This window comes from Gossypium hirsutum, chromosome D11 (genome assembly GCF_007990345.1).
Source record: "Gossypium hirsutum isolate 1008001.06 chromosome D11, Gossypium_hirsutum_v2.1, whole genome shotgun sequence".
In the NCBI taxonomy this organism is placed as follows: domain Eukaryota; kingdom Viridiplantae; phylum Streptophyta; class Magnoliopsida; order Malvales; family Malvaceae; genus Gossypium; species Gossypium hirsutum.
Genome location: NC_053447.1, coordinates 26,000,192 through 26,024,568, shown reverse-complemented (window position 1 = coordinate 26,024,568; position 24,377 = coordinate 26,000,192). Strand labels below are relative to the sequence as shown.

The 24,377-nt window shown below is 38.5% G+C and overlaps 1 protein-coding gene across 1 annotated transcript; it reads right to left on the bottom strand.

Moving 5' to 3' along the window:
- Positions 1-4,115: 4,115 nt before the first annotated feature.
- On the bottom strand, positions 4,116-6,464 carry LOC121223162 (uncharacterized). The gene has a single exon (XM_041104255.1). It carries the CDS (start codon positions 6,462-6,464, stop codon positions 4,116-4,118), a length of 2,349 nt encoding a protein of 782 aa, XP_040960189.1.
- Positions 6,465-24,377: the final 17,913 nt, after the last annotated feature.

Sequence of the window (24,377 nt, the reverse complement as noted above, 5' to 3'; positions counted from 1 at the left end):
TATGAGATGATAGAGAATTAGTGTTAAAAAGTCCCATTGAAACATAAGGAATATATCAGATATAAATGTCATCACATTTGGGTAACGAGATCCCATGTAAGACCATGTCTGGGACATGGCATTGGTATCATTGAAGTTATGAGAGGTCTCATGTAAGACCATGTCTGGGACATGGCGTTGGCACCGAGATGAGAGGTCCCCCGTAAGACCATGTCTGGGACATGGCATGGGCACTGATATGAGAACTCCTATGTAAGAACATATCTGGGATATGGCATTGGCAGTATAAGAAACATCTCATGTAAGACCATGTCTACGACATGGATTTGGCATGTTATTATCTGAAAAGAGACCCAAGTATCCTTATTATTCCAATGTCGCTCAACGGGCTAGTAAACAAATTATGTTCCATGAAAGTTCAAGTAAAAGCATAAATAGCAAATTCAGATGAGTTATAAGAGTTAAGAACATATTATGTTTTCAATTGAGAACCAACATTTCAGCAAGAGAAGAGTAAGTTATAATCATGAGTTATCTAAGTAAACAAGTAAGTGAATGAGTAAGAGAGTAAGTAAAGAGGAAATTAAAGATCATGACATTTGAGTATAATTATTTGTGTTAAATGTTGTTATTTATTTGCTTGTAAACTTACTAAGCTTTATGCTTACTTTTTTTATTTTCCTTCTTTTTATAGTATTGCAAATCTAATTTGGGGATCTCAAAGACACGGAGAGCGCTCACACTATCAACAACAACAACTTGGTATTTTATGATGATCAATGTTTGAGCTATGGCATGTATAGGGACTTAGTCATTTTGAATGTATGTCCTTATGATATTGCTAAAGGATGATGTGTAAATATGTGATAATGTTTAGCTATTAAAATGGCTAAGTAAGAATATGTTTGCTATTATGAATGCCTAGGTGATAGTTTATACCTAGAAATTATGAAAGAGTAAAAATTTGCAATGAAACAGTTTTGGGACAGCAGCAGTGACGTGACTTTGAAAAATCACCAAGGATAGTATAAAATGAATTAAAGAGTGAATGATATATAAAATTAAATCTTATCAAGTCTATTTTAATAGAAAAATAATGGTGTGGGTAAAAGAATTTTATATTCTGAGATATTTGAATTTTGGTTAGACAGGGTCAGAATAGTTTTTGGAGTCCCCTGTTTTGACTTTAGAAAACCATTAAAAATTGTAACAAAATAATTATGAGTTATTATTTATACGTACAGATTCCTTAGTGGGTCTATTTTCTGTAGAAACAAGTTAGAACACCATATGAAAATCATACTATGAGAAAATTGATTTTTAGTGAATAAAGGTCAGAATCGTCAGGCAGTGAAATAGGGGAGATTTTAATCAATCAACTGTACTAATTGGCGAAACCAAAAAATTTGAAAATTTTATGTTAAGATAACATATGAGTCTAGTGTCACGGACTTAGGATTTTTGCCTCACAATCCGTGCGGCCTTAGGCAGTTTCTTGCTTCAAAAACGCCTAAGTCAGCCTAACTCCCACGATTTGAGGATTCAATAGAATTCCCCTTTGAAAACCAACACAAACGAAAGCAACTCAAAGATCAAACAAAGGCGAACGAAGAACGAAATAAGAACAAGCCACGAAATATCAAGAATACAAGAGAGAATAATGTTTGAGTGAATACTCTCAAGAACTCTTATTATTCCTCAAAACTCAAGTGATTTACATTGAGGGGAGAGGCTTCTATTTATAGTAGAGCCTCCCCAAATCCAACGGTACAAATCAAGTACATGAATGGCTAAGATCGAATGGTATCTACAAATCAAATCTCTAAGATTTACAAAATCATATCTCCTAAGATTACATATCAAATCTACGATTGTATATCTTCGAAGATTATGTTTCCATATGTGACGAGCTTGTAGATGGGCCTTCAATCTCTTCAAGCAATAGGTCAGTCCGATCGGGCCAAATGACCTCCTTCCCACTTGATGGATCACACGAATGTGTCATGGTTGCGTGCTCCCATGCGCAACCCATGACATTCTCCCCCACCGAATCTAGCGACGTCCTCGTTGCATCCTTCCATCGGACTAGGTATTCATGCCGCGGTCGATAGTACTTTCGTCTGATCACACGATCCCCCTCTATGTTCTCCACTTCTCTATCATAGGCGGTTTTTGCCCCCATCGGTGCTCGTTTGGACTTGTTTCGGTTTGGGTCTTCTCCATCTTCATGGAATGGCTTAAGCACACTCACATGAAACACTGGATGGAGTTTGAGTTTTTTAGGCAACTCAAGCTTGTAGGCCACCTTGCCTACCTTCTTCAAAACTCGGAACAGCCCCTCATAACGTCGAACAAGCCCTTTATGAAACCCATTGTGTCGCAAAATCTGGTGCAGTTTAGCAAGGACAGAGTCACCAACCTGATATTGCACATCTCTTCGATTCTGATCCGCCCATTTCTTATTGCGCTTACTTGCCTTGTGAAGACAAGCTCTAGCCAAATCGTTTTGCTCTTGCCAATCTCTCGCAAATCGATAGGCTGCTGGATTCGGTCCCCCATAACGAGTCGCAACAGCATTGGGTGTAAGTGGCTGTTGTCGTGTCACTATCTCGAACGGACTCTGGTTTGTCGCCCCACTTCTTTGCAAATTGTAAGAAAACTGAGCCACATCCAGCAACTTTGGCCAGTCCCTTTGTGTGGCACTCACATAGTGCCGTAGATAAATCTCCAACAATGCGTTCACTCGTTCAGTTTGCCCATCGGTTTGTGGATGCATGCTGGTTGAAAAGTTCAAGTTCGAGCCCATTAACTTGAACAACTCCGTCCAAAATCGTCCCGTGAATCGCCCATCTCGATCGCTGATGATAGATTGTGGCACTCCCCAATACTTCACAACATGTCTAAGAAACAAGCGAGCAGCCTCCTCAGCAGGACACTCCTTGGTTGTTGGGATAAAAGTTGCATACTTCGAAAACCTGTCCACCACAACAAAAATGCTTGCAAATCTATCAGATTTAGGTAAACCTACAATAAAGTCCATGGATAAACTCTCCCATGGGAGCTCCGGAATAGGTAAAGGCTGTAGCAACCCAGCAGGAGCCTTCAACTCGATTTAATCTTGTTGGCACACCAAACAAGTTTTCACATAAGTCTCCACATCGTCACTCATGTGAGGCCAATAAAATCGATCCTCCAAGAGAGCCAAAGTGCGGTGCATGCCTAGATGTCCAGCCCATCTTGAATCATGACATTCCTTCATGACTTCCTTTCGTAAGTTCCCATGTTGGGGCACATATAGACGTTGTCCTTGAGTGTATAGTAATTCTCCCTCGAGCCAAAATCGCCTCGTTTTTCCCTCTTTAGCAAGCTCAATCAAATTTTTGGCCGTGGAATCGTGGGACAACCCTTCTTGAATGCGCTCCAATAAGGGACTATTGGGTTGGCTTATCGTTGCAAATTCCATCTTTCGGCTAAGAGCATCAGCTACAATGTCGGCACTCCCCGGCTTGTACTCCATGCTAAAATCAAACTCTGCTAGGAAAACCTGCCAACGAGCCTGTTTGGGGGACAACTTTTTTTGGGTTAGGAAATAACTATTTGCAACATTATCAGTGAATACCACGAACCTGGAACCCAGCAAATAGTGCCTCCATGTGCGCAAACAATGCACCACAGCAGTCATCTCTTTTTCTTGGACCGTGTATCTCCGTTCTGTCTCATTCAGCTTTCGACTCTCGAAAGCAATTGGATGCCCTTCTTGCATCAATACTCCCCCCAATTGCATAGTCTGAAGCATCCGTGCGTACCTCATACGCCTTTGTAAAATCTGATAAAGCAAGTACAGGTTCACTCACCATTGCTTGCTTTACTTGGTCAAAAGCTTTCTCACACCGAGAGTCCCAGTCCCATACTTTGCCCTTTTTCAACAAGTCCGTCAAGGGTGTAGTGATCTTGGAGTAGCCTTCAATGAAACGTCGATAGTAGTTTGCTAAACCAAGAAAGGACCACAATTTCGTTACCTTGGTTGGTGGCTCCCAATCAAAAATTGCTCGGACTTTGCTTGCATCCATTCGGATCATGCCACCTCCTACAATATGGCCAAGAAAAGGCACCTCTCATTGGGCAAATGAGCATTTTTCCTCTTTGACATACAGCTCATTTTCCTGTAGGACTTGGAACACCTCCCTCAGATGTCCAACGTGCTCCTCAAGCGTCTTACTATACACCACAATGTCGTCAAGATAAACAACCACAAAGCGATCTAAGAAAGGTTGTAATACCTTATTCATTAGGGTGCAAAATGTTGCCGGAGCATTTGTCAACCCGAACGGCATCACCAAGAATTCAAAAGACCCATACCGAGTCACACAGGCTGTTTTGGGCTCATCCCCTTCGGCTACTCTCACTTGGTAGTACCCCGATCGCAAATCCAACTTAGTAAACCATCTCGCGCTACCAAGTTGATCGAACAAATCTGTAATGAGAGGAATGGGATACCTGTTCTTCACAGTGATCTTGTTTAAGGCCCTATAGTCAATGCACAATCTTAAGGACCCATCATGCTTCCTTTGGAATAACACCGGCGCTCCAAATGGGGCTTTGGAAGGTTTAATGAACCCGGCATCTAGAAGTTCCCTTAACTGCTTCCTCAATTCCTCCAACTCAGGCGGAGACATTCGATATGGTGCCCTTGCTGGTGGCTCAGTATTAGGCAACAACTCAATCTTGTGATCCACCTCCCTCTTTGGTGGCAATGTCTTGGGTAACTCTGTGGGCACTACATCTTGAAAAGACTGCAACAGCAGCTTCACTTCCTTTGGGATTTCCCCCTCGAATTTCTCCTCCACATTGTTCCTTAAGGTGGCTAAATAGGAGACTTCGTTTCTACGTACTCCTTTGGCAAATTGGATTGCCGACAATGTTTTGCCTTCCATGTTTCCCTTTCTTTTCATTCGCACCATATAACGATGGTTCGAATCAGAGATCATCATGTAGTTCTCGGAAGGATGAATATACGCATTATGTCGGTCAAACAAACTCAATCCTACCACAAAATCATAATCATCAAGTGGGATTACCTTAATGGTTGCCTTGCCTGTCCACTCGCCAAGTTTGAGTTCCACCCCTTTAGCCACACCCGTTATGGGAATACTTTCTGAGTTCACCGCTTTTATTCGACCCGAACCTTCCTCCACTTTGAGACCGAGTTCCTTCGCCATCTCTTTAGACATGAACAAATCAGATGCACCAGTATCAACAAGGGCATTCAATTTTCTGTCTGCCACGATGATGTCCACAAACATCAGCCCATTACTCGTCTTGTCTTCAACACCGCCCAATATCGTACCAAGACTTTTGGTGTCAGGATTGGCCTCTTCGCGTGCTTCCATAGCATTGAAAGCGGCCCTCTTTGGACAAACACTCAACCTATGTGGACCTTGGCAAAGAAAGCATCTCATTGGCTCTTTCTTATCTCCTGGTCTACCATTATAAGTCCTTGGGGCTTCGCCACTCCTTTCTGTTTGCTCTTTGTCTCCCCCACCATTGCCTTTGGGTCTTGGCTTGGGTTTGGAAGCATCATTATTGTCAAACTTTCTCCCACCAGTTTCGTAGAATTTCTCTGCCTCAGCCATAGCTACGGTCAAATCGGTGATGCCTAGGCGGCGCAACTCTTGCTTAGCCCACATTCTTAGCCCATCCTCAAACATATAAAATGCTTCCTTCTCATTCAAGTCTGAGATCTGAAGCATCAGCTCACTAAACTCCCGCACATAATCTCGAACAGTGCCTTGTTGCGTAAGCCGATGCAACTTAGCACGAGCCTCCTTTTCAGCATGCTGCGGATAAAACTGATTCTTTAACTCTCCTTGGAACTCCTCCCAAGTCCCAATGGCCGTTCCTCCACGTCTCTCATCCGTGGACCTACGTCGCCACCATAAGAGATCAACATCAATAAAGTAAATCGAAGCAGTGTTTACCTTAGTGGCATCATCCTCAATGCCCATTGCTCGAAAATATTGCTCCAATTCCCACAGGAAGTTGTCCACTTCTCTCGCAGACCTAGCCCCCTTGAACTTCTCGAGTTTTGGAACATCTACATGACGTTGCTTCGGTCCTGAAGTCAACATCCCATTTCCCAGAGCGACCTTACAAATTGTGAGCTCCCCCTTAAGCTCAGTAATCTCCTCTTTCATGGCAGTCACCAGGGCCTCAAGAGCTTCGTCCCTTACCGTCAGCTTGTCCGAAGTGGATCTAAGAGTGTCCAGCATGAATACCTTGCTGTCTTCCCTCAGTTCCTCCATACGGGTTAGGACCACTTCGAGTGTCTCCCTCATGTCACCAACAGACTCCTCGAGATTGACCACTCGATTTTCCAAGCTCGACAACATGTCCCTCGATCGACTAGCCTTCCTGGCCCTCCCACGGGTCTCCATTGACTCATTCTCACCAACTTCTCTCGACATCCTTCAATAGTGCTTTCGAAAGACTAGCTCTGATACCAACTGTCACGGACTTAGGATTTTTGCCTCACAATCCGTGCGGCCTTAGGCAATTTCTTGCTTCAAAAATGCCTAAGTCAGCCTAACTCCCACGATTTGAGGATTCAATAGAATTCCCCTTTGAAAACCAACACAAACGAAAGCAACTCAAAGATCAAACAAAGGCGAACGAAGAACGAAATAAGAACAAGCCACAAAATATCAAGAACACAAGAGAGAATAATGTTTGAGTGAATGCTCTCAAGAACTCTTATTATTCCTCAAAACTCAAGTGATTTACATTGAGGGGAGATGCCTCTATTTATAGTAGAGCCTCCCCAAATCCAACGGTACAGATCAAGTACATGAATGGCTAAGATCGAATGGTATCTACAAATCAAATCTCTAAGATTTACAAAATCATATCTCCTAAGATTACATATCAAATCTACGATTGTATATCTTCGAAGATTATGTTTCCATATGTGACGAGCTTGTAGATGGGCCTTCAATCTCTTCAAGCAATGGGTCAGTCCGATCGGGCCAAATGACCTCATTCCCACTTGATGGATCACACGAATGTGTCATGGTTGCGGGCTCCCATGCGCAACCCATGACACTAGTTTCAGGGAAAATTTACGGATCTAAATTTTGAGTTTCGTAAATTGAGTTATAGTTAAATTAGTGACTACTGCACAGGTGCATAGCATTATGGTGAACAGTGAAATAAATTTTAAAAGCAAATTTTTATGCCTTGAACTAATAAGTTAAGTCAAGTAACGCCCCATGCTCAACTCCGGAAACGGTCTCGGATAAGGGGTGTTACACCTCAGGCTCATTCATTATGCCAAAAACATGTTCCAGATAGAAAAAGAAATGTGTGATGAGTTTAAATGAGGACTAAGATATGAAATTCGTGCTTTAGTGGCAACTCCAGAATACATGACCCTGGTAGCAATGACAGCCAAGGTGCATAATATGGAATCGGTCGTTAAAGATAAGAGTAAGAATTTTGAGGAGAAAATGAAAAGAGGAAAATTAAGTTCCCCGCATCCATAAGGTTTTAGAAATCTTAAGGATCGTACTTTTCAAGCTTCGAGGAAGGATTCACAGACCACATATTTCAATCGTAAAAGGTACAATAGGCCAACTGCTTCTATGATAAGATCTGGTGGCTCAAAAGTGGTGAGAAGTGCTTCTGAATATTCTGGCAGGAACCATGGTGGCGAATTCAAGAAAAGATTAGGAGCCTGTTTCGGTGTGGGTCCATAGATCACCTGGTTAAGGATTGCCCGTATAAGCTTGAATTCAGCACTGAGCAACCAGTTAGGAGCCCACAAAAGTTTTAGCATGAGACCAGATCTAGTGTGGCAAATAAATTGGGTTCAGTACAGGGAACGTTGGGGAAGAACTATAGTAAGTCAAGTTCTAGTACGTCAGCTCGAACCTATGTGATGAAGGCTAAGAAAAATGCCGATCTACCTAAGGTCATAACCGGTTAATTTTCTTTTCTTGGAATAAGTATTTATTCTTTAATAAATCCAGGATCTACGCATTCACATATATGTACTAAGGTAGTAGAGGGTGTTATTCTTGACGTAGTGTACTCATAAATGAATATGCTGGTAACAAACCCTTTCGGCCAGAGTACTGTGGTAAATAAGTTGATGAGGGATTGTCCACTGGTTTTTGGCGAACACACATTTTTGGCGAACTTGTTGATGATAAGTTTTTATGAGTTTGATATGACCCTAGGTAAGGTTTGTTGATAGGACACAATGTCATGGTGGACTACTGAACTCGAGGACTACGCTTAATAACTTTAAAAGGTATTGAGTTGGCGTAGCTTAGTAAACAAATTGAATTAGCGAATAGAATAATTTTTGCAGTGTCCACCAAGAAAATGATTGTTTAAGGTGCAGACTGAATTGGAGAATAGAATAATTTATACAGTGTCCGCCAAGAAAATGATTATTCAAGGCGCAGATGCTTATGTAACGTACATCATAGACATACCCGAATCCAAAAATGAGATCAATCAATTTACTGCGGTTATAGAATTTATAGACGTGTTTCCTAGGGAGCTTCCTAGTATGCCTCTGAAATTTGGGCCTAGAAGTATTGGGCCTTGAGCAAAGGAACGGTTAGGACGCTGAGCATAAAAGTTTATGTGAGCTAGGAAATGACACAAAAGTATGCTTGTTTTAGTGGTTAAGGGTCCTGAGAGGAGTTGGAAATGTCCTGGGTTCAAACCTGAGCTTTAACAAAAATTTTGGTTTTAAGTGGATAAAACCCTGGATGCTTGGATGTAGGCCTTTTAAATTATTCTGTAAAAAAAAGTCATAAGAAAGCATGTGGTCTAGTGGTTGTGGCATCATTAAGGTTAGAAGGGAGCCTGGGTTTAAGTCTTGGCCTTGGCAAAATTTTTAGTTTTTCCCTAAAATGAGTCTGGACGCTGGATCATAGGATTTATCAATAATAGTGTTTGATTTATGATACAAAAAGGGTGTGTGGTCTAGTGGCAATGTGGAGTGTGGTGTTATTGGGAGGTTTGAGGTTCAAGTCTTGGGTTGCGCAATGGATTGTTATTTTGCTACTTGAGTCGTGTAAGTGGCAGAGTTGGAGTGGAATACTACTGAAGAAAGTTTGAACTGGTCATGGAGGGAGTTGAGGAGAATTCGGTGGAGTGATAAGGGGAGAGATTTTTGGAGAAAATCGAGGGGTTGTGGAGAGTGTTTTCCCTCTTGCGCAGGTGGAATTCTGGTTAGTTTCGGTTTATTTTCTTTTGGCGTTTGGTACTGATTTTGGCAAGTTTCGAGTTCGTTCTGCTCCTCTTCTCTATTTTTCTTTTTGGTTTTGGCTGAACCTCTCCAATGCTTTTCTTCTTGTTGGTCGAACCTCTTTTCCTTTCTCTTCTCTTCTCTGCCAGAAGCTCCCTTCTTTTTTCCCCTCTCCACTCTGTTTTTTTCTTTCTCGTTCTTCTTTTCCCAAACCCCAAACATTTTACTCTTTCTTCTTTAGGCTGAATCTTTGTGGTCGAATTCTACATCACTATTCTCCCACATCTTCTTTTATGTTTCCTCCTCATCTTGTCAGTTTCTCCTCTAGACAATTTTTCCTCTTTTATTTTCTCTGATTGCCGAATCCTCTCATCCCTTGGGGGCCGATCGTAGGTCTTGCTTTTAGGTGGTCACACTCTCGCGCGTTATTGGTAAGTATAATAGAATGGTGATTCCCTTTACTGGTTAACTTAAGTGCTTATCAATTACAGTTGGTGCCTAGGTATCTTGTGAAGGGACGAGGGTTGGCGAGTACCTGAGTAAGCAAACCGTTCTTCTTCGCTCGATCGAAGTTGGGTAAGCGAGCGATCGTAACAACTTGAGTTTAAGAACTGTATAATTGTATAATAGATTAACGAAGTTTGGTTGCCAAATATAGGTTCGGTGTTCGTGGATTTAATGCGTCTTCACAATCAGGTGTGTAAACTCCCCACTATAACTGTAGAACGACAAAAGCTGAAAAGACGAAATACGGCATTAAGACCACACGAGCATACGATCGCTCGTGTTGAAATTCGAACCTAAAAATCATGGGTGATAAACTGTGGAGGCCTCCATAAGCATTTTTATGGGCTTGGACCGTAATGGGCCACGTTGGGCCGTGTGGGCTCAATGAGCTTATGGGCCGCACATGGATGAAACCCACTATTTGTTGCAAATACTAGACTGGGCTATGTAGATCTCATAGCCATGGTGAAATCTTGGTTGAACAGGCCACACGATTGTGTGGGTCTATTTGGGTCGAGTAATGGGCATTGGGTAAAATGACTCGAGGCGACTGCGGACCTTTCGAGAGGTCGATATCTGGATCAAAATACCCTCGAAGGGTAAAATGACTGAAATACCTTCGATTGGTAAAATGACAGAAATGCCCCCTTAGGGTAAAATGACTAACATACCCTCGATGGGTAAAATAACTGAAATGCCCCCATAGGGTAAAATGATCGAAATTATCCCGTAGGGTAGAACACCAAAATACCCCTATATGGTAAAATGATCGTAATACCCCTGTAGGATAAAATGGTCGTAATACCCCTATATGGTAAAATAACCGTAATGCCCTTGTATGGTAAAATGATCGTAATACCCCTGTAGGGTAAAATGACCATAATGGCCCTATATGGTAAAATAACCGTAATACCCCTGTAGGGTAAAATAATCGCAATACCCCTGTAGGGTAAAATGACCGTAATACCCCTATAGGGTAAAATAACCGTAAGTCCTTATAGGGTAAAATGATTGTAATGCTCCAGTAGGGTAAGATGACCGTAATGCCCCTGTAGGGTAAAATGACTATTTTTCCCTCAAGGTTAAATGATTGATTTACCTGTGATGTAAATGACTGATTTGTCCGAGATGTAAATGACTGATTTGTCTGTGATTTAAATGACTGATTTGTCTGTGATTTAAATGACTAATTTTTCTGTGATTTAAATGATAGATTTGTCTGTGATTTGTATGACTGATTCTGTGCATGGCATTCTCCATACACGGCATACTACATGGGGTGGGGATTCTGTTATGAAGGAAGTATTGTACTGGTGGCTCTGCCACAATCACTGTTACTGGTGGCTTGGCCACATATACTGTTACTGGCAACTTTGCTGCAATACTATTGCTGGCAGCTTTGCTGCGATGCTATTGATGGCTTTCTGCCGATCATATTACCATTACTGATGGCTTTGTGCCGATCATATCACCGTTACTGATGGTTGTGTATCGATCATGTCACTGCTACTGTTGGCTTTGTGCCGGTCATGTTACTGTTACTGATGGCTTTGTGCCAATCACATTACTGAACTTATGGCTTGTAGCCATTCTGTTTATAGCTTATAGCTATCCTATTTACGGCTCTTAGTTGTTCTGTCTATGATGCCTGGCCATTCTGTAGTCTTAATGCTGCAACCGGTGCTAAGCTTGGTGTGTTGGCTGGATGGGTCGATTTTATCCCCACAGGAGTGCAGGGTTGGACAGGAGATGGAGTGCAGGGTTGGTACGGGTATTTATGCATTGTATACACTTATTCTGATATTGAGATGGGCTTAGGCCCATATATATGTGATATGTGCCTTTTGATATGGGCTTGGACCCAACCGAGGCTGACGGGGGCTAAGGCCTAATGGCCACCATTACTGTTTGGGCTAAGGCCCACACTAATATTGTATTGGGCTAAGGCCCATATTGTACTGTTACTATTAAAGGGCTCAGGCCTAGACTGATTTTTTTCTGTACACTGATTCTGCTTTTTTAGTAAGGGGATTACACACTGAGTTTTTGTAAACTCAAACCATTTTTAACCTTTTAGGTAATCCCCAACGTTAGACGGTTCGGAGCTGTGAGGGACTCGGAGAGGGCCACACAACTGCACATGTTTTATTCTATTTTGCTCATTTACTTAAGTAATTCGATTCCGATTGTAATAAGGCTTCTAAAATTTTTGGATTTTAACATCGGGATTTTATTGATTGTGATTCTTATCTGCTAGAAGTAGAACTCGGTTTTCCAAAACAATAACTATTTTCAAACGCTACATTTTCGCAACTCAATTTTTAAATATCACGTTTTAGTAAATCATTTGTTTAGATTAAGCTTCCATAACAATAAGGTTTTGAAGGTAACAATTTTTCTTTAATAAACCTCGATTGAAAATAAGCAAATGCAAACTAAGGTTTTGTACATGTTTTAAATGGAAAAAAGTTTTACAATTTCAAGAAGGGCTTTCAATGAAAACATGGTTTTCGTAAAAACACTTCAATGTGACACGCCAGATTCGAGCCTAACTTCTACGTCAGGTTTGGTGTGTTACATTTAGTGGTATCAAAGCCTAGTTACAAAACTCGACAATGGAATGGGTTTTCAAATTTTTGGATTTCAAAAGGCTGTTGATAAATATGTAAAGTGTTTTGAGATACTTCTTCTGAAAAGTGTGGCACACAGAGTCTCCGGTGCCGAATCTGTGAGTTTTTAAAACTGTTCTTTGTTTTCATTGAAAAGGAGTAGATAGAGATACTGTGATTTCTTAGACATTAGACTGTATTGCTACACTTAAACTTAGGGTTTATATTTATTCTGTGTGTATTCTAGAAATGATATGCGTGTGATATCCACCAACTCCGATGGATAGATAGTGTGGTGCGTGCTTGTATTGTTAGGATCAGAGTGCGCAGCGAGAGCGTAGTGTGGTAGGCTAGGATGTGCGACTATTATGATAGTTGAAATTTTTGAGGACGAAATTTCTTTAAGGTGGGTAGAATTGTAACTCTCTAAAATTTGGGCCTAGAAGTATTGGACCTTATGCAAGGAAACGGTTAGGACGCTGAGCATAAATTTTTATTTGAGCTAGGAAACAAAAGTATGTTTGTTTTTAGTGGTTAAGGGTCCTGAGAGGGGTTGGAAAAGTCTTGGGCTCAAACCTGAGCTTTAATAAAAATTTTGGTTTTAAGTTGATAAAACCCTAGATGCTTGGATGTAGGCCTTTTAAATTATTGTGTAAAAAAATTGCCATAAGGAAGCATGTGGTCTAGTGGTTGTGGCGTCATTAAGGTTAGAAGGGAGCTTGGGTTCAAGTCTTGGCCTTGGCAAAATTTTTAGTTTTTCCCTAAAATGAATCTGGACGCTGGATCATAGGCTTTATCAATAATTGTGTTTGTTTTATGGCACAAAAAGGGCTTGTGGTCCGGTGGCAAGGTGGTGTGTGGTGATACTATGAGGTCTAAGGTTCAAGTCTTGGGTTATGCAATGGATTGTTGTTTTGCTGCTTGAGCCGTGTAAATGCCAGAGTTGGAGTGGAAAACTACCGAAGAAAGTTTGAACTGGTCATGGAGGGAGTTGAGTAGAATTCGGTGGAGTGATAAGGGGAGAGATTTGTGGAGAAAATCGAGGGGTTGTAGAGAGGAGGAGTACAGGTAAGGGGGTTTGCTAGTGCTGAATTGGTCATTATTCTGAGGCTTTTAGTATTGGAGTGTTTTCCCTTTTGCACAGGTGGAATTCTGGTTAGTTTCGCTTTATTTTCTTTGAGCGTTTCGTACTGATTTTGGCAAGTTTAGAGTTCGTTCTTCTACTCTTCTTTGTTTTTCTTTTTGCTTTTGGCCAAAACTCTCCAATGCTTTTATTCTTGTTGGTCGAACCCCTTTTCCCTTCTCCTCTCTTCTCTGCAGGAAGCTCCCTTCCTTTTTCCCCTCTCTACCTATTGCTTTCTTTCTCGTTCTTCTTTTCTCAAACCCCAAACTTTTTACTATTTATTTTTTAGGCTGAATCCTTGTGGCCGAATTCTACAGCACTAATCTCCCACCTCTTCTTTTATGTTTCTTCCTCATCTTGCCAGTTTCTCCTCTAGACAATTTTTCCTCTTTTATTTTCTCTGATTGCCGAATCCTCCCATCCCTTGGGGGTCGATCGTGGGTCTTGCTTTTGTGTGGTTGCTCTCTCGCGCGTTATTGGTAAGTATAATAGAATGGTAATTCCCTTTACCGGTTAACTTAAGCGCTTATCAATTACAATTGGTGCCCAGGTATCTCGTGGAGGGACGAGGGTTGGCGAATACTTGAGTAAGCGAACCGTTCTTCTTCGCTCGTTCGAAGTTGGGTAAGAGAGTGATCGTAACAACTTGAGTTTAAGAAATTGTATAATTGTATAATCGATTAGCGAAGTTTGATTGCCAAATATAGGTTCTGCGTCCGTGGATTTAACGCGTCTTCACAATCAGGTGTGTAACTTCCACACTATAACTATAGAACGGCAAAAGCCGAAAAGCCAAAATACGGCGTTGAGACCACGTGAGTGTGTGATTGCTCGTGTGGAAAGTCGAACCTACGAATCATGGGCGATAAACTGTGGAGGCCTTCATAAGCATTTTCATAGGCTTAGGCCGTAATTGGCCACGTTAGGCCGTGTGGGCTCAATGGGCTTATGGGCCCCACACGGATAAAACCCATTATTTGTGGCAAATACTAGACTACACTATGTTGATCTCATAGTGGTGCTAAAATCTGGGCTGAACAGGCCACACGAGCGTGTGGGCCCACTTGGGCCTAGTAATAGGCCTTGGGCCCATTTATACTGTTGTGACCAATTAGGTTACTTGAGTCGCTCGAGGCAACTGTGGACCTTTCAAGAGGTCGATATTTGGACCGAAATACCCTCGAAGGGTAAAATGATCGAAATACCCTCGATGGGTAAAATGATCGAAATGCCCCCATAAGGTAAAATGATCGAAATACCCCCGTAATGTAAAATATCGAAATACCCTCATAGGGTAAAATGACCGTAATACCCTTGAAGGGTAAAATGACCGTAATACCCCTGTAGGGTAAAATAACCGTAATTCCCCTGTATGGTAAAACAACCGTAATACCCCTGTCGGGAAAAATGACCGTAATGCCCCTATAGGGTAAAATGACCGTAATACCCCTATAGGGTAAAATGATCATAATGCCCCTGTAAGGTAAAATGACCGTAATACCCTTGTAGGGTAAAATGATCGTAATACCCTTATAGGGTAAAATGATCGTAATGCCTCTGTAGGGTAAAATGACTGTAATGCAACTGTAGGGTAAGATGACCATAATGCCCCTATAGGGTAAAATGATTATTTTGCCCTTGGGGTTAAATGATTGATTTGCCTGTGATGTAAATGATTGATTTTTCCGAGATGTAAATGACTTATTTGACTGTGATTTAAATGATTGATTTGTCTGTGATTTAAATAATTGATTTGCCTGTGATTTGTATGACTGATTCCGTGCATCGCATTTTACATACACGACATACTAGATGGGGTGGGGATTTTGTTATGAAGGAAGTACTGTACTGGTGGCTTGGCCACATATACTGTTACTAGTAGCTTTACTGCGATACTATTGCTGGCAACTTTGCTACGATGCTATGGACGGCTTTGTACCGATCATATTACCATTACTGATGGCTTTGTGTTGATCATGTCACTATTATTGATGGCTATGTATGGATTATATCACAGCTACTGATGGCTTTGTGCCGATCATGTTACCATTACTAATGGCTTTGTGCCAATCACATTACTAAACTTATGGCTTGTAGCCATTCTGTTTATAGCTTATAGCTATCCTGTTTACGGCTCTTAGTCGTTCTGTCTACGGTGCCGGGTTGTTCTGTAGTCTTAATGCCGCAACAGTTGCTAAGCCTTGTGTGTTGTCTGGGTGGGTCGATTTTATCCCCACATGAGTGTAGGGTTGGACAAGAGATGGAGTGCAGGGTTGGACAAGAGATGGAGTGCAGGGTTGGTATGGGTATTTATGCATTGCATACACTAATTCTGATATTGAAATGGGCTTAGGCCCAGATATATGTGATATGTGCCTTTTGATATGGGCTCGGGCCCAACCGAGGCTTATAGGGGCTAAGGCCCAATTTCCACCGTTACTGTTTGGGCTAAGGCCCACACTGATACTGTATTGGGCTAAGGCCCATATTGTACTATTACTATTAAAGGGCTCAGGCCTAGACTAATTTTGGTTTTGTATACTGATTCTGCTTCTTTAATTAGGGGATTACACACTGAGTTTTCGTAAACTCACCCCATTTTTAACCTTTTAGGTAATCCCCAACGTTAGACGGTTCGGAGCTGCGAGGAACTCGGAGAGGGCCACACAACTGCACATGTTTTATTCTATTTTGCTCATTTACTTAAGCAATTTGATTCTGATTCGGGTTGTAATAAGGCCACTAAAATTTATGGATTTTAACATCGAGATTTTAATGATTGTGATTCTTATCTGCTAGAAGTAGAACTCGATTTTCCAAAACAATAACTATTTTCAAACGCTACATTTTTGTAACTCAATTTTTAAATATCACGTTTTAGTAAATCATTTGTTTAAATTAAGCTTTCGTAACAATAAGGTTTTGAAGGTAACAACTTTTCTTTAATAAACCTCGATTGAAAATAAACAAATGCAAACTAAGGTTTTGTACATATTTTAAATGGAAAAAAGTTTTAAACTTTCAAGAAGGGTTTTCAATGAAAACATAGTTTTCGAAAAACACTTCAATGTGACACGCCAAATTTGAGCCTAACTTCTACGCCGGGTTTGGGGTGTTATAAGGCTTATATTAAACTCATGGTATTGGAAACAGTAAGTAAGCAAATGGAATGAATCAATATTGTATGGTAACAATGATGAATTAACTGTTATGTTTATACATGGTTGATTACTTATGTATCATGAACAAGTATACTAACTTGTGAGTTTGAAAGTGTTATATATAGGCTTCTACTAAGCTTATGGCATTGATAACGGTTTGTTCTTATTCTATAAATTTGATCATGGAAATGGTTGGTTATGGTTTAAGTTTATACGAGCTTACTAAGCATTCATTGCTTATGTAGTTATTTTCCTTAATTTTATAGATTATCGAAAGCTCGATCGGTTGGAAGTTCGTCAGAGATCTATCACACCATCTAATGGATGATTCGGTAGTTTTTGAGTCATTTGGCTAAGGTTTATAATGGCATGTATAAGGTGATTTTTAATGGTATTATGGTGTATGTGTTAATGGTGTTTTGGCATGTACAGGCTTTGGAAAGCTAGGTTAGTTTGGTACGTTATGATGCCTTATCGAGTTATGTGATTTTGATTACTTTATAGTGTTTGTTTTTAAGGTTATATTGGTATGTTGATGATGAATTGAAAATGATTACTTGTGACATGTTTTAGTTCATATATGGGCTAGGTTATCATGTATGGAAATGGCAATGTTAACATGTATAAGTCTTTTGTATTGATGGTTTATAGATATATAAGATGGTTGATTTAGTATGTCTAGGTCTTTGAAGATGATATTAATTGATGAACTTGTAAAGTTTGTTAAGTAAAGTCTTGCTGACTACTTTAGGGTAATTGAAATGTATGTTGTTATGGTATGCTTGTAATGGCTTGAAAGTGATAAATGTGGTAAGATTTGGCAGGTGTTTGAATTAGGGTATTTATGTTGTAGAAAAGCACATAATGGGATTGGTCTTTATGCATGGAATTAGATAATGCTAGTATGTTTTGGTAAATGGTGTTTGAATGTAATTGTGGTGCCTTTGAATGGCATATTGGTTAGTTGAATTAGGATCTTCAAATGACATTTTGATGTATGTTTGGATGATGATTAGGCCCCTTTTAAGTGTGAACAAATGGGTTGAATGTTCATGCATAGTTAGGTTATGAAATGGCTTGATTTAGATGAAATTTGGGTTCACACGGCTTGAGACACGGGCATGTGACTCATTCGTGTGGCACACAGCCTGGAAACACGACCGTGTGTCATTTAAGAATTTATTAAGGTTCTAAGTAAGTGAGTTACACGGCCTAACATATGGCTTGGCACATGGGTATGCGGTGCAACTTCAAGAGTTATACGGCCTGGCACATAGGCGTGTGGCGTAACCGTGTGACCCTACTCAGAGAGTTACACAGGTAAGGACACGGGCTGGGACATGGCAGTGTGTCCCTAGTTCAAAAGTTACATGGCCTGAGACACGGGCGTGTGTCTCAACCGTGTGAGGCACACGGCCCAGCCAAACGGGCTTGTGACCCTTATTTCTAATTTTTGCTACTTTTTCTTAAACATTCTGTTTTGTTTCAAATTAGTCTCAAATTGCTTCTAAGCTATTTTTAGGGCCTCGATGGCTCGACTTAGGGACAGAATGCATGTCATTAAATGGATTATGTTATGTTTAATTTATTTAAATATTATGATGTTAAATGTTTTTTATTGTACGATAATGCTCCGTAACCCTAATTTAGTGACAGAGACGGGTTAGGGGTGTTACAAATTGGGGTTATAGTTTTCTCTAAGCTTGATCTACGGTCTGGTTATTATCAGATAAAGAAGATAGCTTTTCTATCAAGGTGTGGACACTATGAATTTTTGGTAATGCCTTTTCGGTTGACAAATGTGTCTGCGGTATTCATGGATTTTATGAACAAGGCATTTCAACCTTTTTTACATCAATTTGTAGTGGTCTTTAGCGATGATATATTAGTTTATTCTAAGAATGAAGTTGATCATGAAGAACATTTGAGGAATGTATTGTGAACCCTGTATAATAATCAATTGTACATTAAGTTCAGTAAATGTGAGTTTCGATTGAAAGAAGTGCATTTTTTAAGGCATGTCATCTTGGCTGATAGTATTATGGTTGATTCTATTAAGGTAAAAGCAGTTCTTGAATGGAACTCACCCGAAAATGTTCCAGAAGTCCGTAGTTTCCTTGGGTTTGTGGGGTATTATAGGATATTTGTGCAGGGTTTTTCCATATAGCATCACCTCTCACTCGGTTATTGAAGGGGATAAAAAATAATTAAAAAGGGAAAAAATAATTTGAAAGAAAAGGTCAACGACGTTGACCTAGTGGTTGGCCACACGAGTGATGCAAAGTAAAGAAGTGCTTAAAAGAAGGATGTTTCGACAAAGTTATTTTTGGGTTTTAGTGTAACTTTTACGAAATGTTGTTAGATAATAGAATTAGCTACAAATTGTTTATTTCCTACAATCTCTGCAAATTACTAGAACTTTATTTTTATTCGTTGTCACTGAAATCCTCCTTTCATCTAGAAAGAGGAACTTTTACACAAGATTTTTACATAGCAGTTATTGGAACAATTTATTAAGAAATCAAAATTTCGCATAGTATGTTAAGCATTGCAATGTAATATTCTAGGTATTTTGAGTCTTTTAATTGTTGGAATTTTTGGCTTGTAATCTTTTTATTTTTATCTTTTTAGTGGCAACAATTTCAAGTGATCTATTTGTATAAATGGAAACTACATATAGGATATATGTGATTAATGAGATTGATAGTCTTTTGTAAATTGAGTTTGAAAGAAAGGATAAAATGATCAATATCATGTATTTTTGGGAATTCTATAAGTTGTTTTTATCCTTGAAATCAAGGAGGACAACATTATCATGACACCTGTGTTGGTGCGTGGGAATAAAATAAACTTCTAAAAAATTAATCAAAAGCTTCAAGGCATGTAACCATGTCACTATATGTAATGTTCTATTCGCCCTCACCTATACTTTGGTATGAAAAAGAGTTACTAGCAAATGAACCTCGAAAATACAATGAAACCCAATGACTATTGTCATTTTGCACAAATGAAAAAAATCCACTAAGCGTTTAGCGAAGGATGGAAAGAATATCAAGTTCTATACAAAACTTCTCAAGGAATTCTTCATTGAAACAATATTTGAATATTAGAAGATGGAGAAGAATAGTGAAACTTTTTGTTTATGAGTTTTTAGCGTGTCTTAGTTTTTTCCTGCAAATAAAATTTGTCTCCTATTTATAGTTCTCTTGTTTCTTCACAGAGACATAACTATCCAATTGATGTCGATTTGGATAGTCACATCTATTAATAATGAATACAACTATTCATTAGATATTACTTGAATAATCATAACTTTTTGTCACCAATCAAGTAAAATAACTCACCAATTTTGCATAGTGATAATTCTTGATTAATAACCAACTGTTACTTTTGATTATTTACAACCTTTCATTTGCAACTATCAGAACATTATATATATTGAAAATGTTCCAACAACCCAGTCTAATTGTTGAAAAGTTGGTACACCCCTTGGCGCATCAAAAAAATTATTCTGGCGATCACAACACATAGATCTTTGTACAAGGAACGAACCCAGGTTGAGAAAGGTTGAAAATATACTTTTAACAATCTAAAAACAACATTGGTACTAAAGTGATCCTTCTGTCTTAGCCATAACGAGAAGTCCCGACCTCTACGGTATCCACCCATCAACTACAGTAAAAAATACTTTAAAACTCATTACAGAGAAAATAGAAATTTAAGGGTTTTTGCTCAAAACTGAAATCACACAATTACCAGCTATATAAAATTTTGGTTTCGTCAAATAGGGTTTAAGGATTGATAACCTTTCCAATTCTATTCAAAACCTTTGAATGTAAATATTACGGCCTATTAATATCCTTTCGTTTTATTCAAATCGTGTTTTGAATGCATATCCAATTTAATTTTATGTAAAACCCATTTCACATTATTTAAATTGGATTGTCTATTGTGTACATCAAGAATGCACATATATTATGTTTAAAATTTAACTTTATCGAATTAAATTAATTATGCAAACATTTCTATAATTACTATTATTCGATATTCAAGTTAAATGTAGCCCGACCTTTCTACATTTTCCAATCGTATTAACCATATGTCTGACTTTATAGGATAATGGAAAGTTGGAAGTAATACTAGAACATTTGTAATGTTACAAATAGTGAGTGACATCTAAAAGTACATCATTGCTACCCAAGTTACAAGAATTTGTGGTTCGGCATAACCTTTCTATAGTAATGTCATTACAAGAAGTCATGGATTAGTCACACTTCTATAGCTCAATCTCTTGTTTATTAATTTCCTTAGTAAACTAAGATAAAGAAATTAATGTCATACCTCATATCAACTCATTTGAGCATGATCATGCATTTCTAGTCTCACTCGGTCAAGAGGCATAAGATATTTCTCCCGTTATGTAGGAGGGACAAATCCTATATTGATCACTCACATCCCACTACACAGATTATGACACACCCAATATTTCAGAGTTGATTTTATTTAAAGGTCCAAAATTCAGAAAAGATTTGGGTGTTAATTGAAAAAAATCGTAGGTTTGGCGACCTCTACTATAAAATCTAAAATTTTTAGTGGCTGAATGGAAAATAGTTGGGTTTTAATTCTAGTTCAGTTACGTTGGAACTAGCTAGTTCCTAAATGGGAAACATAATGATGTCAACCATTGGTTTTGATGGTGTTTTTAGGTGACCATGCTTGTAAGATTATATATAGCTAAGAAGTATTATTCTGGGGGGAAATTCTTCTCGGATCTGTTTCATTTTCTTAACTTCTTCATCTTCTTATTTAATTGTTTCGAAGAACAGAAAGTTCAAGGAAAGCTCTCATAGAACAATGAACATAAGGAGTGAGTATGAAAAGATGAGAATATGATGAACTGCTAACAAGGATGAAGGAGACTCTAGTTGTTGGAAAAACTAAGCTAGTAGGGAGAAAGGACAGTAGGTGAATTTTTGTACTCCACTATTTGCGTGTTATTCTGGTTACTATACTACTTGTATGTTCTGCACTAAGTTCAATTTCAGTTCTTTAGGAGGATCCGAAGAGCGACTCAATCAACACACAAGTTCTCGAGCATAAGAGGAAGAGGGAAACAACCTATGGAGTTGGAATCAAGCTCTGATGATTCTGAATAGTTACATGCTTTCGCAATTTCAATTTTAATTCTATTCATTTGTACGGCTTGTAAACTATATTAAACTACATTAGTTTTGGACTTATTTTTCTTCTTTTATATTTCGTATTTTGTTTGGTTGTGCAACACCCTAAAATAGGACCTAGGAGTTTTAGGTGTATTTTAGGGATTTTAGCCTTATAGTGGTTAGAATTTTGTGACACGGTTTATCAGTAATTTTTTTACTATAGTTTTTATAAAATTAAATCAATTTCTAAAAATGAGTTTTAAATACCTTTAATTTTGAAAAAATGACTAATTTGTAAAAGAGTCAGAACTTATAGTTTTTAATAGGTAATTAGACTAGATTTTAAAATCCAACCTAAAAACTCCCATTTATAGTTTTATTTTCATGTTAGTCTTCTTCTCCTCTCATACTTGTGTCGTCCATAGTTCTCCCATTTTGAATTCCAAATCCTAATTCCTTTTTATTTCTATCATCTCTTGAGTTATAAATCTCCATAAAAGTTCAAAAAAACACCCAAAAACACCATAATTTTCTCCACTGTCAAGCTTGTGAGTTTTTTGGGTTTTCGATACGCTCGATGTTTCATCGTCTAAGATAATGATTCAACTCCTAAATAGTTTTAAATTTTATTTAGTCTTTAAAACTAAGTTTTTAGCCATTAAATCACATGATTTGATTAAAAGCCAAAAATTGGCTCATTAATGGTGGAGTTTTAGATTTTGGATAAAAAACGTGGTTCAAAGTGTTTTTCAATTAGTTTTGATGTAATTAGAATGTTCCTAAACTTACTTTGAAGTTCGTTAAAGAATTCTTGAGTTTTAATGTATTTTTAAAAAATAGCCAAAAATATGTTGAAAAACTCGATATGAATTGAGTATTTTTATTGTAGTTTAATGATTGGGAATTAGTCGTAGGTGAATTATAAGATGGATGGAATTGGTTTTAGGCAAAGAGATTGAGTATAGACCGAGATATTAGAGTTTTAAGTTGGCTATGTTAAAGGTTTCAGTTACATGAGAACATAGCTTAGACTTAATTCTTTTATTGCTTTTGGTGAGTCCTTGGCTGATTTTTGAATGCATTTTTGTGTGAATTATTGTGTTAAAGCTTCGGATTCGTTAGGACCTTCTACGAGTAGAGATAAAAGCAAGGAAAAGCTAGTTTGAGCTTTTGACTTTTCGGTGAAAGCGTAATCCGTGAGTGTTTGGAATAATTGCTTGTGGACATGATTCAATGCGTTATTTGGGAATTTAGTAGTAGCCTAAACCCCTACTCTAAATTCTGAGTATAAGCTTTCTCATACATATGTTATCTTGTGAACTATGTGCTTATGTAATTGTGAATATGTGCATTGAGATGAGATGACATCCTATAACATGTGATATGTGGTTCTAATAACTGTTGTGAAAGTGTTAATATGTACATGTTATGTATATGTTAAATGTTAGTGATAGTGTTTTGCTAAAGATGCAAATATGTAGTGATAGTGCATGGATAATCAATAAGTGATATGTGTTTGATTTTAGATATTTTGGCCTTGTGATCTTGAAACTATTGGATATATTTGGCATGCCATATCTTGAAACTGTTGGATATATTAGGCGCTGCAGCCTTGAGACATGTTGGAAAGATAAGGAATGTGAGCTAAGCTCCATTCAACAGGACATGTGAGGGGAAATGAGAAGAGCGTTAGCTTTATGCTTCTCTTTTGGGACAAGTTTGACTCTATGAGTCTATGTGGTGTGTTGAAGATTCGTGTATCCGATGAGTAATGATAGAGTTCACTTTTATGTTTCATAGCTCAAGTGCCAAATTATCTTAAATTATGAATATGTGTGTATTTTGATATATGTTTATATAACATGTGACCATTATGCAATTTATCTATAAACTTATTTTGAGTATTGTGGTATATGCTTAAATGTAATGTATTATATGTGTAATGTGATATACGCTTAAAAGTGAATATCATTACCATGTAAATGAACTATTAGCTAATGCACAAGTACAAAATAACGCTAGAGTTGGAACTGTTGAGGTTGTGCTATATGGTTGTTTCGTTGATGCCTGATGAATTGTTTGCATGGTAGTTGTTCTAGGCATTCACTCAGCTTGTTAATCTCACCCACTCCATTCTTAAACCATTGCAGATTAGTTGTGTGCCAGTGTGTGCGCTGTGGTTCCAAGGGGTGATCCAAACAAGTCATTCTCTGTTATTTAGTACGTTTTTTGTTATTTGTTTCCGTTTTTGGTTTGGGAACAAGGTAATGTGGTAGAATTTTAATGATATTTTTCATGATGTTTTGGATGTTCCATAGCTTAATTGCTCTTAGAATTTTGAGAATTGAATCGTATTATGCCGATTATCATTTGGACTTATTTTTGATCTTGAGACTACTATTACGACCGTTTTGATGTTTATTTGATGATATGATAGCATGATGAATTGATACAAGTTGGAGTGACTTATATGCTTTAAAATGTTGTATTTTCCTGGTCTGGAGCAGAGGTATCGATATTCGTGTTGTAAAAATAATACCTCTGTGATTTTGAAAT

What these genes read in the sequence shown, in the direction of transcription:
- LOC121223162 (XM_041104255.1), bottom strand. Translation starts at nt 6,464, where the DNA reads ATGTCGAGAGAAGTTGGTGAGAATGAGTCAATGGAGACCCGTGGGAGG.